General features: G+C 38.9%; 1 protein-coding gene across 1 annotated transcript in view; it reads left to right on the top strand.

Annotated features, from left to right (window-relative positions):
* Positions 1–253: 253 nt before the first annotated feature.
* Positions 254–15,000, top strand: part of LOC144963807 (uncharacterized) — a 27,685-nt gene continuing 12,938 nt past the window's right edge. The window contains exon 1 of the mRNA XM_078897745.1: positions 254–767. Coding sequence (XP_078753871.1) covers positions 726–767 — 42 coding nt within the window. The 5' untranslated portion in view covers positions 254–725. The remainder of the gene's footprint in view (positions 768–15,000) is intronic.

Here is a 15,000-nt window from a genome sequence, read left to right as displayed (position 1 = left end):
TTTTTTCAATTTGAAAATTCTTACCTCGATTCTCTGATCGTATTCAATTGCATTCTTTATGTCGATCAAAATAAAATTGAATAAATACAATTAATTATTCATTAGTTTCATTTTGATAGACATTTTATTAACACGAATTGCATTTTGGTGGCGCCGATACGGTTAAAAAGGCTTATTATTATTTTACAGTAAGAGCTGATAAAAGGGAGAGAACGGGGTAGGTAAATTAATGAGCTTTTGGGTTTGTATTTATCCAGTCATTCTTGGAAATCCGACGGCACTGTGTGTGTGTGTGTGTGTAGTGACTGTTTTCACGGGAAAACTCTGATAGGGCCCATTCAAAATCGCTGAATTATACTAGGGACTCGGTTTTTATCAGGAGGAATTAAGTGTAACTTGTGCGGTGTCTTACCTTGTTGCGATTTTTATCGCGTCTGGGTTGTTTTAAAGTTTACGATAACAGAATCGAAGCGGTGAGTGTTGTGCGACCAGATTGGAATATCCGTACCGAGTTTCCTGTGATTCATAAAGTAAATATTATTATATTGAAAGGACTGAATTTGTTTTTGTAGTCCAGTTTTTTTGTTGACTCGCGGAATCTATATTATTATTATTATTTGGAATTATAGCTTGGATTTACGCTTATCTACATGATGTGTTGTTGTTGTGTTGTGTGATGGTTCGAATGTAGATCTTATTTCAATATTTCAACCCTGGATTTTGGAATGAAATGGACAGGTTTACTGACTTGGGCCTGTATTGTCCATGTAAGTATTGTCATTGTTGTTGTCAGTGTAGTCATCGTCCTCCACCTCCTCCCCCCCCCCCTCCTCCTCCTCTTCCTTTTCTTCATGATGATGATGATGATGATGATGATGATGATCATGTTGAAATTGACGTCTACATTTATGCACGTCTGATACCCGAACCCACTTAATTAAGGGCCAGGTTTAACATTGTTATAAACGTGCTCAAATCACTTTACAAAGAGTTCCTGACCAACAGCAACACGTTAACATAAATAATGAGACATGACGCCTGGTAGGCGATAATACAATGATTTTATCCGACAGATACAACGCTGCTTAGGACCGTGTACTCATTATACACTTGAGTAAGGTGAGAGAATATGAGTAAAGGATCTTTTCCAAGGACTCAACTATGCGCCGAGCCAGGCTCGAACCCAGGACCTTCCGATCCGAAAGCGAGTGTCATACCACTAGACCACATAGCCCCTCAATATCGTTTTAATGCAGATACTTAAAGATAGTAATTAAAACTTTGACTAATGGAAATATTGTAAACGATCCCATTTTATATAATCTGCTAGATTAACACAAACGATAATCTCTCTGTTTGATTCACGTGGTAAAGCTATCTTAAATGCGACTATGTCGTCTTGCGGTATGACACTCGCTTTCGGATCGGAAAGTCCTGGGTTCAAGCATCGCTCGGCGTATAGTTAGTGCTTGGAGAAGGCTCTTTACTTATGCAGTTATGTCGTCTTGCGGTATGACTCTCGCTTTCGGATCGGAAGGTCCTGGTTCGAGCCTCACTCGGCGTATAGTTAGTGCTCGGAGAAGGCTCTTTACTCACATTCTCTCATCGTACTCAGTTGTAAAATGATTAGCTGGCCGTTACAGCGTTGTCTCTGTAATATCGCCTAACAGGCGTCATATCCCGCCCAACATGCTAAATATTGCTTTTGGCCAGGGACCTTTTGTAAAGCGCTTTGAGCACATTTACTGGATATTCCGCTATCTGAAAGCTTAATTTAAATGCGATAAATTTGGTATATAATAATTAATAAGCGATGCATTCGGGAGTACCGATAGCTCAGTTGGTAGAGCACTCGCTTCACATGCAAAGGGACCGATGTCGATCCCGGGTGCAGTCGAGATTTTTTTATGATCCCCCAGTCCACCAAGCAATGATTGGGTTGCTGGGGCTATTAGGTTCTGGTGGAAAGTACTTTGCGATAGTCTAGTGTCCTATCCAAAGGATAGCAAGCAATTGCTATTGTCTGTTTCACACTATAGAAACCGGGCATTAACTCCGGTCCCGTGGGCCTTATGGCTCTGAATGACTACTTTTATTTAGTTTTTTCGCATTGCACTTGAATTTGAGTTTTAAAATTGAGCTTTTATATAGCGCAATATCCACTAAATATAAGTATCGAATAAGTAAAATCGGATATATGAAACATATAAAACAACTGATAATTAAAAAAAAAAAGTAATTATATCGATTTCTGATTATCGCATTCTTTCTTTATTAAACGGAATATTGTGCGGCTATGTGGTCGAGTGGTATGACACTCGCTTTCGGATCGGAAGGTCCTGGGTTCGAGCCTCGCGCTCGGCGCATAGTTGAGTCCTTGGAAAAGGCTCTTTACTCACATTCTCTCACCGTACTCAGGTGTAAAATGAGTACCTGGCCGTTAACAGCGTTGTCTTTGTCCGAAAAATTGTAATATCGCCTTGCAGGCGTCATGTCCCGTCCTACGTGTTAAATGTTGCTGTTGACCAGAGACCCCTTGTAAACCGCTTTGAGCACGTTTAGTGGATATTGCGCTTTAATAAATCTCAATTAATATGATAAAATAATATTTGACTATAGAAAGTTATGAAACTAAACTTTGACTGTTACGACCGTTACTACTCCTACGATTACCCAATCCATACTATTACTATATATCTACTATTGAAATCACTACAATCCGGCTCTGTTGTTACAAAACGTTGACAAACACACGCTGACTATACAGTAGCCAATCAACCGTGACGCAGTAAATCTTCTGTCCTCCAGGACTCTCAAAGTCTTGTTGACGAACTCAAGAGGCTCATTGCCCAATACTGGTATAGCTCCCCTGGTAAAACAACTATTTTATGATTTGGCCAGAAAAATAACAACACATTTGACAGCAAATTTTAATTTGTCCAAAGAAAAAACTGTTAAAAATTGAGCTTTTATATTAGTAGGGCTTAATCCACTAAACGTGCTCAAAGCGTTTTACAAAAGGTACCTGACCAACAGCAACAAGTTAAGCGGTAATACAATTTTTTTTTTACGACAGAGACAACGCTGTTAACGGCCAGGTTCCAAGGACTCAACTTGGGCCGAGCGAAGCTCGAACCTAGGAACTTCCGATCCGAAAATGAGTGTCATACCACAAAACCACATAGCCACACAAACAAACAAACACATAAACAAACAAACAAACAAACAAAACATAATAACTTAAACCCAAAACTTTAAGGCAGTCTCGGGTTTAAGCAGTATTTTGGACCAAATGTACGTCCTGTTTTTCGATTTACGATCCTTATAAAAATATGCGATGTATTTTTTCTGACCAAAATGGACAAAATGAGTTTTGCCAGTAAATTCGAGCATACTCTCTGAAGCCATAGAATATTCTAGTCAATATCAATATCCCCCTTACTGACCTTATAATTTGTCCTTTTGGATTCATTTGTAAATTGTACAATATTTATCCACCCACACAGGACGGTGTTTGAACTTCAGTCCCAGTGCATCAGGGGTAGTCTTGTAGTCAGCAAGCTATTTCTGGCGAAGACATGAGAAAATAAGTTTTACAAATAGGAATAGAGAATACCTTCTGAAGCTATGGAATAATCTAGCATGTGCGGCTATGTGGTTTTTGTGGTATGACACTCGCTTTCGGATCGGAAGGTCCTGGGTTCCAGCCTCGCTCGGCGCATAGTTGAGTCCTTGGAACAGGCTCTTTACTCACATTCTCTCACCGTACTCAGGTGTAAAATAAGCACCTGGCCGTTAACAGCGTTGTCTTTGTCCGAATAAAAATTGTAATATCGCCTAACCAGCTTCATGTCTCGTTCTACTTGTTACGTTTTACTGTTGTTCAGGGACCCTTTCTAAACCGCTTTGAGCACATTTAGTGGATATTGCGCTCAAGCTCGTATAAATACCCCCTTTATTGGTATTTTTGGACCTATTTGAGTAATATGTATAATACTTATCCACCCACCTATATTTTACCTTCAACATTCAGAGTGCGTTTTTATGGTCATGTGTTATGACACTTGCTTTCGGACCGGAAGGACCTGGGTTCGAGCCTCGCTCGGCGGATAGTTGAGTTCTGGGAAAAGACTCTTTACTAACATTCTCTCACTGTACTTAGGTGTAAAATGAGTACTTGGCCGTCAACAGCGTTGCCTCTGTAGGAGAATTTGTAAAATCGCCTAATAGGCGTCATGAATGTATCGTTCTAAATGTTACGTGTTGGTCTTGGTCAGGGACACTTTGTAAAGCGCTTTCAGCACATTTAGTGGATATTGCTCTATTCAACCGCTGTGCGGCTATGTGGTCTAGTGGTATGACACTCGCTTTCGGATCGGAAGGTCGTGGGTTCCAGCCTCGCGTTCGGCACATAGTTGAGTCCTTAGAGAAGGCTTTTTACTCACATTCTCTCACCGTACTCAGGTGTAAAATGAGCACCTGGCCGTTAACAGCGTTGTCTTTGTCCGAAAAAAAAATATTGTAATATCGCCTAACCGGCGTCATGTCTCGTTCTACTTGTTACGTTTTACTGTTGTTCAGGCCTTCAAACCGTTGAGCCCATTAGTGGATATTGCGCTCAGTCGAAAACCCTTTTTGTATTGGACTATTTGAGTAATAGTATACTTACCACCCCATTTTTACTCAACTAGAGTGGTTTATGATGTGTTATGACACTGCTTCGACCGGAAGGACCTGTTCGGCTCGCTCGGCGGATATTAGTATGGGAAACCTTACTAACATTTCATGTATTAGGTAAATGAGTATTGCCGCACAGCGTTCTCTGTAGTGAATATGTATAATGACCTATAGTCTCATGAATGTATCTTCTAAATGTTATGTTGTCTGGTCAGGACCTTAAAGCACTTCAGCACTTTAGTGATATTGCTTATTACGGTGCGGCTATGTGTAGTGTATGACACTTGCTTTCGGACCGGAAGGACCTGGGTTCGAGCCTCGCTCGGCGGATAGTTGAGTTATGGGAAAAGACTCTTTACTAACATTATCTCACTGTACTTAGGTGTAAAATGAGTACTTGGCCGTCAACAGCGTTGCCTCTGTAGGAGAATATGTAAAATCGCCTAATAGGCGTCATGAATGTATCGTTCTAAATGTTACGTGTTGGTCTTGGTCAGGGACCCTTTGTAAAGCGCTTTCAGCACATTTAGTGGATATTGCTCTATTCAACCGCTGTGCGGCTATGTGGTCTAGTGGTATGACACTCGCTTTCGGATCGGAAGGTCGTGGGTTCCAGCCTCGCGTTCGGCACATAGTTGAGTCCTTGAGAAGGCTCTTTACTCACATTCTCTCACCGTACTCAGGTGTAAAATGAGCACCTGGCCGTTAACAGCGTTGTCTTTGTCCAAACAAAAATTTGTAATATCGCCTAACAGGCATCATGTCCCGTTCTAAATGTTACGTGTTGCTATTGGCCAGGGACCCCTTGTAGAGCGCTTTGAGCACGTTTAGTGGATATTGCGCTATATGAAAGCTCAAGTTTTTTTTTTTTAAATATTAAAGCTCTATTTTTGTTTGTTTGTAGTCGATAGTACAGATAATACAGATAATTTCTGGCGAAGTGAGATAGTGAATTTTGCCTGCGTATTAGAGAATACAATTTGAAGTCATGGAATATTTTGGCCAATATGAAAATCCCTTTTACTGACCTCATTTTTACCATAGGCTTCAACAGTCGTGACGTCATTTCCCACGTAATGACGCATTGTAATTTAGTAACTGATTCTAAACCATCGGAACAATGGCGGACGCCCTAATGAAATACTTTTCCGACGGGACATAAGTCTGGTCATGTTTTGGCTTTTATACATTCTGATCACATGACATCTGAAAAAGTTCTAGGCAGCATAAAGAATAAAAAGTACCGATTTTCTTTGTTTAGAACCATGATGCTTGTTGCAGGGTTATTGGTATAATTTAGTATCAACGAATCATTAATATGGCTGTCCAAACCAATAACTAAGAACTTCTACAGTAACAAAACCAAATGTGTCCCATCGTCTCAAAACGGTATTATGTCGGAACGAACCACATGCTTAAAAGGCGAATTTAATGTGAAACTAGTCAAAAATATAAATTGTTGGCATTAACACCTTAAAATATGGTTTCCATTCTCCTCAATAAAACATACAAACTCAACACAAGTCTGATATTTCTGGCTATAAATCCAGTTTTCAACATTTTAACCAACCCGACTTAATACCGTTTTGAGGCAAAGGGTCACACATGCTTAATTTTCGGGTCATTTCAACAGAAAAGCCATTTTTGAAAACATTTATTGATCCCGACAGATTTTAGGGAAAAGGTCACTATCTATTATGGCAACAAAACATAACTAAATTATTAAATACTTAAAAAGCGACTTGTACGTATTTGCACGTCTGATAACACAACTCTTTTTGGGCTCATTGTCATTGTTGTAATGGAAATCTCACAAAGTGACGCAAAATATTGCCCATTACAACAATGTTAAACCAGGCCCTTAAGTGGGTTCGGATGCCAGACCTGTATATATATGCATACGTCGCTTTAAAGCATTCAATAACTAAGAGCATTGAGTTCGTGGAGCTTATCAATTCTAATTGATAAAAGTGCAAGATAAAGTATCGATCTTGATTTAAATCGATTTGAATAGGAAAAAACTACAATTATTTTCGATTAATAGTAATATCAATTAACGATATTCAAAATCGATTTTATATGGCACAAAGTGAATTCTTGGAAAAGGTTTTTTTTTTACTCATATCGTATTGTCTTATCGTGCGGCTTTGTGGTCTAGTGGTATGACACTAGGTTTCGATCGGAAGGTCCTGGGTTCGAGCCTCGCTCGGCGCATAGTTCGAGTCCTTGGAAAAAAGCTCCTTACTCACATTCTCTCACCGTACTCATGTGTAAAATGAGTACCTGGTCGTTTATAACGTTGACTGTCCCCCCCCCCCCCAAAAAACGTTGTAATATCGCTTAACAGGCGTCATGTCCCGTCCTACATGTTAAGAGTTGCACCTGAGTACGGTGAGAGTTTGTGCGTAAAGAGTCTTTTTCAATGACTCAATAATGCGCCGAGCAAGGCTCGAACTCATGACTTTCTTTTTATCCAAAAGCGAGTGTCATACGACACATAACCGCACACAGGTACATTACTTATGTCATGCACAGCAAAGTGTACACTTGGATACAAAAGACAATAATAGAGAATATAAACTTCGCGGCGGCGATGGGGGCTCGAACTCGCGACCTTATTGGTACGGCAACTCGGCCTGGCCGGGGAGATCGTGACTCTACCGTATGAGCTATCCACGACCACCAAAAAAGTCGTTTCAAACTCTATGTCTATTATGAGCCACTCTCCCCGACTTTTTGAGGTCACGGGTGCAGCACGTACAAACTGAATGTCTCTGAATGTTTGCAGTTTTATTGCTCATAAAATCAGAGCTTACGCCAACTTAGTTCCGGTTGAATAAGTTGGATTTTTTGCACTTTGCATTATACATCATTAATGAGTGAGAACGTTGTGAATACAAAGAGAATTTTAAAAACTTTTACGTTCCATGCAGTCATCTACTGGTTGGCAACAGATTCAGATATTGGCACAATGTTATGACAACTAACCCATGCTGCACTATTTTTAAGAACTGAAAAAGTGTGTATAAAAGGCGCCAGGCAAAGCAGGAAAGAAAAATACAAGAAAAAAAAACATCCACCCAAAAAATCCCGATATTGGGAGCCTCTGTGGTGTAATGGTAGCACGTCTGACCGGTAATCAGAAGGTCTGAGGCTCGATCCCCAGTCGAGGTAGACTACTTTTTGGGATGATTTTTTTTCTTGTATTTTTCTTTCCTGCTTTTTTTCTGGCACCTTTCATACATACTTGTTCAGACACTGGTGCCTGATCCTTAACTTCTTAACTTGATATTTGCAGTATGTTGTCAATACTCGAGTATACTTCAAACCGCGTCACCAAAACAGAACACCCAAGAATGATCTTCTTTCTTTCCTAATCCAAGTTCTCACCAAGTACTATTATTACCAGGGCTGCCAGCTAGAGTGCTTCGTGGCCAATTTCGATTCAGAATTTACAAAATAGAACCTCACTTGGCCACACACTACTATTACTGTGACCCATTTGAAAAACTCATCGGTAATAAAAACGAGATTCTCTCTGTGGCTAATTTTGGCACACAAACGAGGCCACCTGGCAGCCCTGATTAAGCCTTGCCACGGATGCATATGGGACTTTTTTTTCTTCTGTGGATGGGACCTCGTTCTGTTGGCAACCAGTCAGTGTGCGGATACGTGGTCTAATGGTATGACACTCGCTTTCGGATCGGATTCGAGCCTCGCTCGATCGGTGCATCGTTGAGCCCTTGCAAAAGGCTCTTTACTCATATTCTCTCATCCTACTCAGGTGTAAAATGAATACCTGGCCGTTAACAGCGTTGTCTCTGTCGGAATTTTTTTTTTAAATCGCATAACAGGCGTCGTGTCTCGTTCTACATGTTGAGGGTTGATTTTGGTCAGGGATCCTTTGTAAAGCTTACGAACACGTTTAATGGATATTGCTCTACATAAAAGCTCAATTTTGTAATATCACTGCTACTATGAAGGTTTTCTCACATTACTCACATTTATCTCCTTGTACTTCAGGGGTAAAATGAGATGAACATCTGGCAGTAACCGCGTTGCCTAAGTAACCCCTCTTGCCCCCCCCCACCCCCCACCCCCAGTTTATAACTTCTCAGAGGAGCCATGGTTCGCCTTACGTGTTCAGTGTTGCTGTTGGCTTGATATTGTTATAAAGAGATTTGAGCACATTGATGGATAATGTCCTATTTTAAAGCTCACGTCATTTCTTTTTACTCTCCTGTTCTTAATCACGCGCTATGTCCCTTAACATCCAGGGCAATGCCCCAGTCATGAGCGTCTATTTGTATTCGAGAATATTAGATAAAGTAATATTAGATGTTTCATATTTCAAAATGAATATTCTCCGTCTGATATGGTAAAGATTAAGTAAGGCTATTGCTTGTAAATAAATATAAGAAAATAAATGTAAGAGGGGATTAAATAATATGACAAATTAACAGTAAATATAGAAATTATCTAAGATGTTAGTAAATATTTGAGATATCAGAAATCATATTTCCCACGGGGCCAATACAAGTAAATCCTGATATTTACTTTTGATATGAAGAATAAATCTAAATTTGTTTTCTGATTTAAAGTAGAAGTATGTGATGTGTTCAGGTATGCGTTTTTTAAACATTGGGATCCCTTTGGAATAAGATTCTATCCTGCAAGAGGTTGTCGGCACTGTGAGCTTCCAAATAGCCAACATAATCTTGGAATCCTCGGAACATCTTAATCCTGTTTCTATTACTTTTAGTTGATATTATTGGCCTGTTTAAAAGCTCAAGTTTCTGATTCATTTCTGTTTGTTTATTGGATTTTTTTCTTGTTCTTTTTGCCGTTGTTTAAAAAAAATATGATTTCAGGGCCATTTAGACAGTAAATATTAACGTTATTATCAACAAAAATGAAAATTGAGAATTTAAGTATATATATATATATATATATATATATATATATATATATATATATATATATATATATATATATATATATACTTAAATTCAATTTATTCAATATATATATATATATTCGCTCACTTATTTTTAAGCCGAAACGAACGTTGTGGGGAAGGGTGACGGTTGCAAACGTGGGGGTGGGGGGTGGAGGGGTGGAGGTGTCAATAAAACCACTCGGTGACCAAGTAACCATAATGTTTTCACAGAATAATCACCGAGCGCACTGCAGGGTTTCCATAAGGCACGGATCAATTTATTGTAGGAGTGGGTGGGTGCGGGGGGGGGTTAATGGAGCGGGGAGTGGCAAGGGGGAGGAATGGTATCTTCGATCTTTGATTAGTTCTGACTAATGTGTTAAAATAACTAAAGCCAAAAGCAGTTTGCTCTTCAGCACGCGTGCTTACCCTTGTTACGTTTCTGTTTGTTGTGTTGCGTGGAGACTGACATCACTGTCCCAACACAGACAATCACTTTCTTTTAATTGAGATTTATATAGCGCAATATCCACTAAATGTGCTCAAAGCGCTTTACAAGGGGTCCCCGGCCAACAACAGCAAGTAACATGTAGAATGAAACATGACGCCTGTTAGGCGATATTACATTATTTTCGGACAGAGAAAACGCTGTTAACGGGCAGGTACTCATTTCACACCTGAGTACGGTGAGAGAATGTGAGTAAAGAGTCTTTTCAAAGGACTCAACTATGCGCCGAGCGAGGCTCGAACCCAGGACCTTCCGATCCGAAAGCGAGTGTCATTCCACAAGACCACATAGCCGCATTATTACCGTGGCTCAGTGGTACGGTCTTTGCTTCGTACCCAACAGGTACCGAGTTCGACTACCCGCCTCGTTGTGTGGCCTTCAGCAAGTCACCTCGCCCTATAGCTCACTTTGCGGCGTTGCATTGCGGCTGACGCCTGGGTTATTCCAATTTTGCCTTGGAGTAGACCCTAGAGACAAATTTCCCCTCGGGGATGAATAAAGGTAATTTTATTTTTATTTTTTTTTAATTATTTGATCATTACCGTCTAAAGTGTTAAAATAACTCATGCAAGAACCTTTTGATCTTTAGCTTCCAAGCTTACTCATTGCATTTCATGGCACATTCTTGGTAAAAATAAAAAGTGGGCTTTCATATAGCGCAATATCCACTAAGCCTGCTCAAAACCCTTTTACAAAGACCAACTACAATAAGTACCATACAGAACGAAACATGACGCCTTTTAGGCGATATTACAATTTTTTTCCGACAGAAACAACGGTGTTAATGACTAGGTACTCATTTTACACCTGAGTATGATGAGAGAGTTTGAGTAAAGAGCCTTTTCCAAGATTTCAATTATTCGCCGAGCGAGGCTCAAACCAAGTATCTTCTGATCTTAAAGCGTTTGTCAGGTGCATCCCTGGTACGTTCCTAACTGTTGTGTTTCGTAACGACTGTTCTCATTGTCCAAACAGAGACGACCTTGAATCTACCTACCGTGACGAAGCAAAATGTAAAAAAATCAATGACAGTTTTGTTACATGATGAAAAAATAAAAAATGAATAGAAAAAGAGTTCTAATTTCTACTTTCCTTATTCCATTTTTTATTCGTTCTGACCATTGCGTTAACACAGAGCTGCCTTATTTTCGTAGTTTCCTAGGAGGAAAAGAAAAATAGCTTTAGAAATAAATTATTTGCTCTCAGCATAATCCAACAATGCTCCAAAGTCCTTTTAAAAGAATCCAAGGAATAAACTTTCATTCTCAACAAGATTAATTGAGTCAAAAAGGCGAATGCAGCTCTGTTGCTGGAGCCGAAATTCGTATCGCTACGAATTTTTCGTGGTATTGACAGGTCTGGAGTTAAGATAACAAAAACAAAATCCTTTTGCTCCTCAGCACGCGTTCTTACATTTCATGGTACATTCTTTGTACATATCATGGTACATTCTTGGTACATATCCTGGTACATTCTTGGTACATATCATGGTACATTCTTGGTACATATCATGGTACATTCTTGGTACATTTCATGGTACATTATTGGTACATATCATGATACATTCTTGGTACATTCCATGGTACATTATTGGTACATATCATGGTACATTCTTGGTACATTTCATGGTACATTATTGGTACATATCATGGTACATTCTTGGTACATTTCACGGTACATTATTGGTACATATCATGATACATTCTTGGTACATTCCATGGTACATTATTGGTACATATCATGGTACATTCTTGGTACATTTCATGGTACATTATTGGTACATATCATGATACATTCTTGGTACATTTCATGGTACATTATTGGTACATATCATGATACATTCTTGGTACATATCCTGGTACATTCTTGGTACATATCATGGTACATTCTTGGTACATATCCTGGTACATTCTTGGTACATTTCATGGTACATTATTGGTACATATCATGGTACATTCTTGGTACATTTCATGGTACATGTTTGTACATTTCATGGTACATTCTTGGTATATATCATGGTACATTCTTGGTACATATCATAGTACATTCTTGGTACATATCATGGTACATTCTTGGTACATTCCATGGTACTTTCTTGGTACATTTCTGTTTGTTGCGTTGCATAGAGACTGGTGTCATTTTCCAAACAAAAACAATGTGAAATCTGCCGACCTTGAAGCGACAAAATACCATAGTCAATGACGTTTTGTTGCAAAGTGAAACTATAAACTATGAATGAAAAAAAGAACAGATTTAAAAATCTCATTTCTATTGTCTGTATTCGATCTCTGGTTAGTTCTGAGTGTTGTGTTAAAATAACTAAATGCGAAAACCGTTTGCTTGCTCACATTGTATATTTCATTCTTGTTACATTCCTGTTGAGTTTTTGTTTTGTTTTTGTTTTATTGGTGTTTTTTATTGAGCTTTCTTACAGCGCAATATCCACTTAACGTGCTCAAATCCCTTTACAAGGGATCTCTGGTCAACAGCAATATTTAACATTCATTTAGGACGGGACGTGAAGCCTTTTAGGCGATATTATATTTTTTCTTTTTGGACAGAAACGTCGCTGTTAACTGCCAGTTACTCATTTTACACCTGAGTAAGGTGAGAGAATGTGCGTAAACAGCCTTCTCCAAGGACTGAACTATGCGCCGAGCGATGCTCGAACCCAGGACCTTTCCATCCGAAAGCGAGTGTCATACCACTAGACCACATAGCCACATGGTGTTGTGCGGAGACTGGCATCCATTGTCCATACATGATGAAACGATACAAATCCGAAAGAACAATGAGTAGAAAAAAGAAATCTAATTTCTAATTTCCTTACTCTATCTTTGATTAAACCTGACTAATGTATTAAGATATTGACACAAAAGTTCTCTTTCTAAGAGTTCTCTTTCTGAGGTTATGTGGTCTAGTTGTATGGCACTCGCTTTCGGATCGGAAGGTCCTGGGTTTGAGCCTCGCGCTCGGCGCATAGTTGAGTCCTTGGAAAAGGCTCTTTACTCACTTTCTCTCACCGTACTCAGGTGTAAAATGAGTACCTGGCCGTTAACAGCGTTGTCTTTGTCCGAAAAATTGTAATGTCGCCAAACAGGCGGCATGTCCCGTCCTACATATTATATGTTGCTGTTGACCAGGGACCCCTTGTAAAGCGCTTTGAGCACATTTAGTGGAGATTGCGCTATATAAAGTTCATTTTTTTTCTCTATACATCGTGCGTGTTCACACTGTATAAATCTCGTTTTGGTACAGTCGTGTTTTTGTTATGTTACTTCAAGACTGACTCACAGACTTTTGATTTGCGTGCTGTTTCAGAATAGCAAATCAATGAAGGATGAAACAATAAAACTATCATAGCCTAGATAATGACTCGGTCATGATAAAAGAGCGTTCAATGAAAGGTTCAAACGAATTTTAATTTCTCATCCTCTAATATTTGCCAATTTAGAAACATTGCTATTGATAATTTAGTCTCTCACAGTTTTTGTTGCTAGAGTAAACCTTTCCTTTTTAAAATGAATCTCACCTATTAAACTTCTTTTTTCTTTTTTTTTCCCTTCTTTATTTTTTTACATCATCCTTTGTCGATTTCAAATTCTTTTAAAAAAAATCTTTTTCATCTTTTTTTTCTCATCCTTCTCACAATTCTTCTTCTTCTTCTTCTTCTTCTTCTTCTTCTTCTTCTTCTTCTTCTTCTTCTTCTTCTTCTTCTTCTCCTCTATTTCTCAAAATCTTAGTCGTCTTCTTCCTTTACTATTCCTCTCCTTCTTCGTTCCTCCTCCTTCTCTTTCTTCTTCTTCTTCTTCTTCTTCTTCTTCTTCTTCTTCTTCTTCTTCTTCTTCTTCTTCTACTTCTTCTTCACGTCCCTCTTCTCCTTTTACTACTATTTAAGTGCACAAGAAACTTAATGAACTCCTCTTACGAAAAACAGAAACAAACATTATGAATTAAGAGTCTGAATGAATGAATGATACTCAATACTCAATTAAACAAAAAAATCAATGGAACTGAAATGGTGTCACCCAAATCCAAACCATAACATCACAAATCTAACAATTTCAACGTGACCTACTTAACATAAATCATTTATTTGAGAGCATAAAAGAAATAAAGACGACCTACGGTGACGTACTTTAAAGAAAACACGTTTATTATATAGTGGCCTCAATTCTCGTAGTTCAACGATTAATCTGTTAAATGCCCCCCACCTTGTTAAAAAGCACAGCGCGGTAGGGGCTGCCTGAAGTCTGGGATCGTGAAAATACCAACGAAAGAGTGAAAATGGAGAGGCGACGGATGGAAACAATACTTCGCGCGAAGTCCCAGGTTTGAGAGATTTTGCCAAGATGAGAGTCATTTAAATTGATCGATATTTGTCAGACGAGTTGTCTGGCCAATCTTTTTTAAAATATGAGTTATTCCAGAGTACGGCAGAATGGACGTTTCGGGTACAAACCCTTCGTCAGCACAACAATAAACAATAAATGAAGGACATCCTTAAAGACTTCCTGAAAATGCCAGATATGAGAGTCATTGTAATCGACGGATATTTGACACAAGAATATTCCGGCCTATTTCTGTTTTGTTCAGAGTTCACATAACCATGACTTTATAGAGAGATTAACCGATTTTATGTTCAATTTGTGTGTGTGTGTGTGTGTGTGTGTGTGTGTGTGTTTGTGTGTGTGTGTGAGGGGGGGGGGGGTAATGACTAAAAGAAACCGGCATACCTAGAACATTTCCGTTGCACTGTTTCATCATATTGTTATGTTAATATTTTTTCAGAATAAAGATACATTCCTATAGGTGACCTAGATATTAATTCAGAAAAGTGAGTGGTAAGCACTTATGTTGATAATAACAAGAAATG

The sequence above is a fragment of the Berghia stephanieae genome, chromosome 2 (assembly GCF_034508935.2).
Source record: "Berghia stephanieae isolate SIO BIC M18660-M18661 chromosome 2, UCSD_Bste_1.3, whole genome shotgun sequence".
In the NCBI taxonomy this organism is placed as follows: Eukaryota; Metazoa; Mollusca; class Gastropoda; order Nudibranchia; family Aeolidiidae; genus Berghia; species Berghia stephanieae.
Note: the sequence above shows the minus strand (reverse complement) of the source record. Positions and strands in the feature narration are given on the sequence as shown.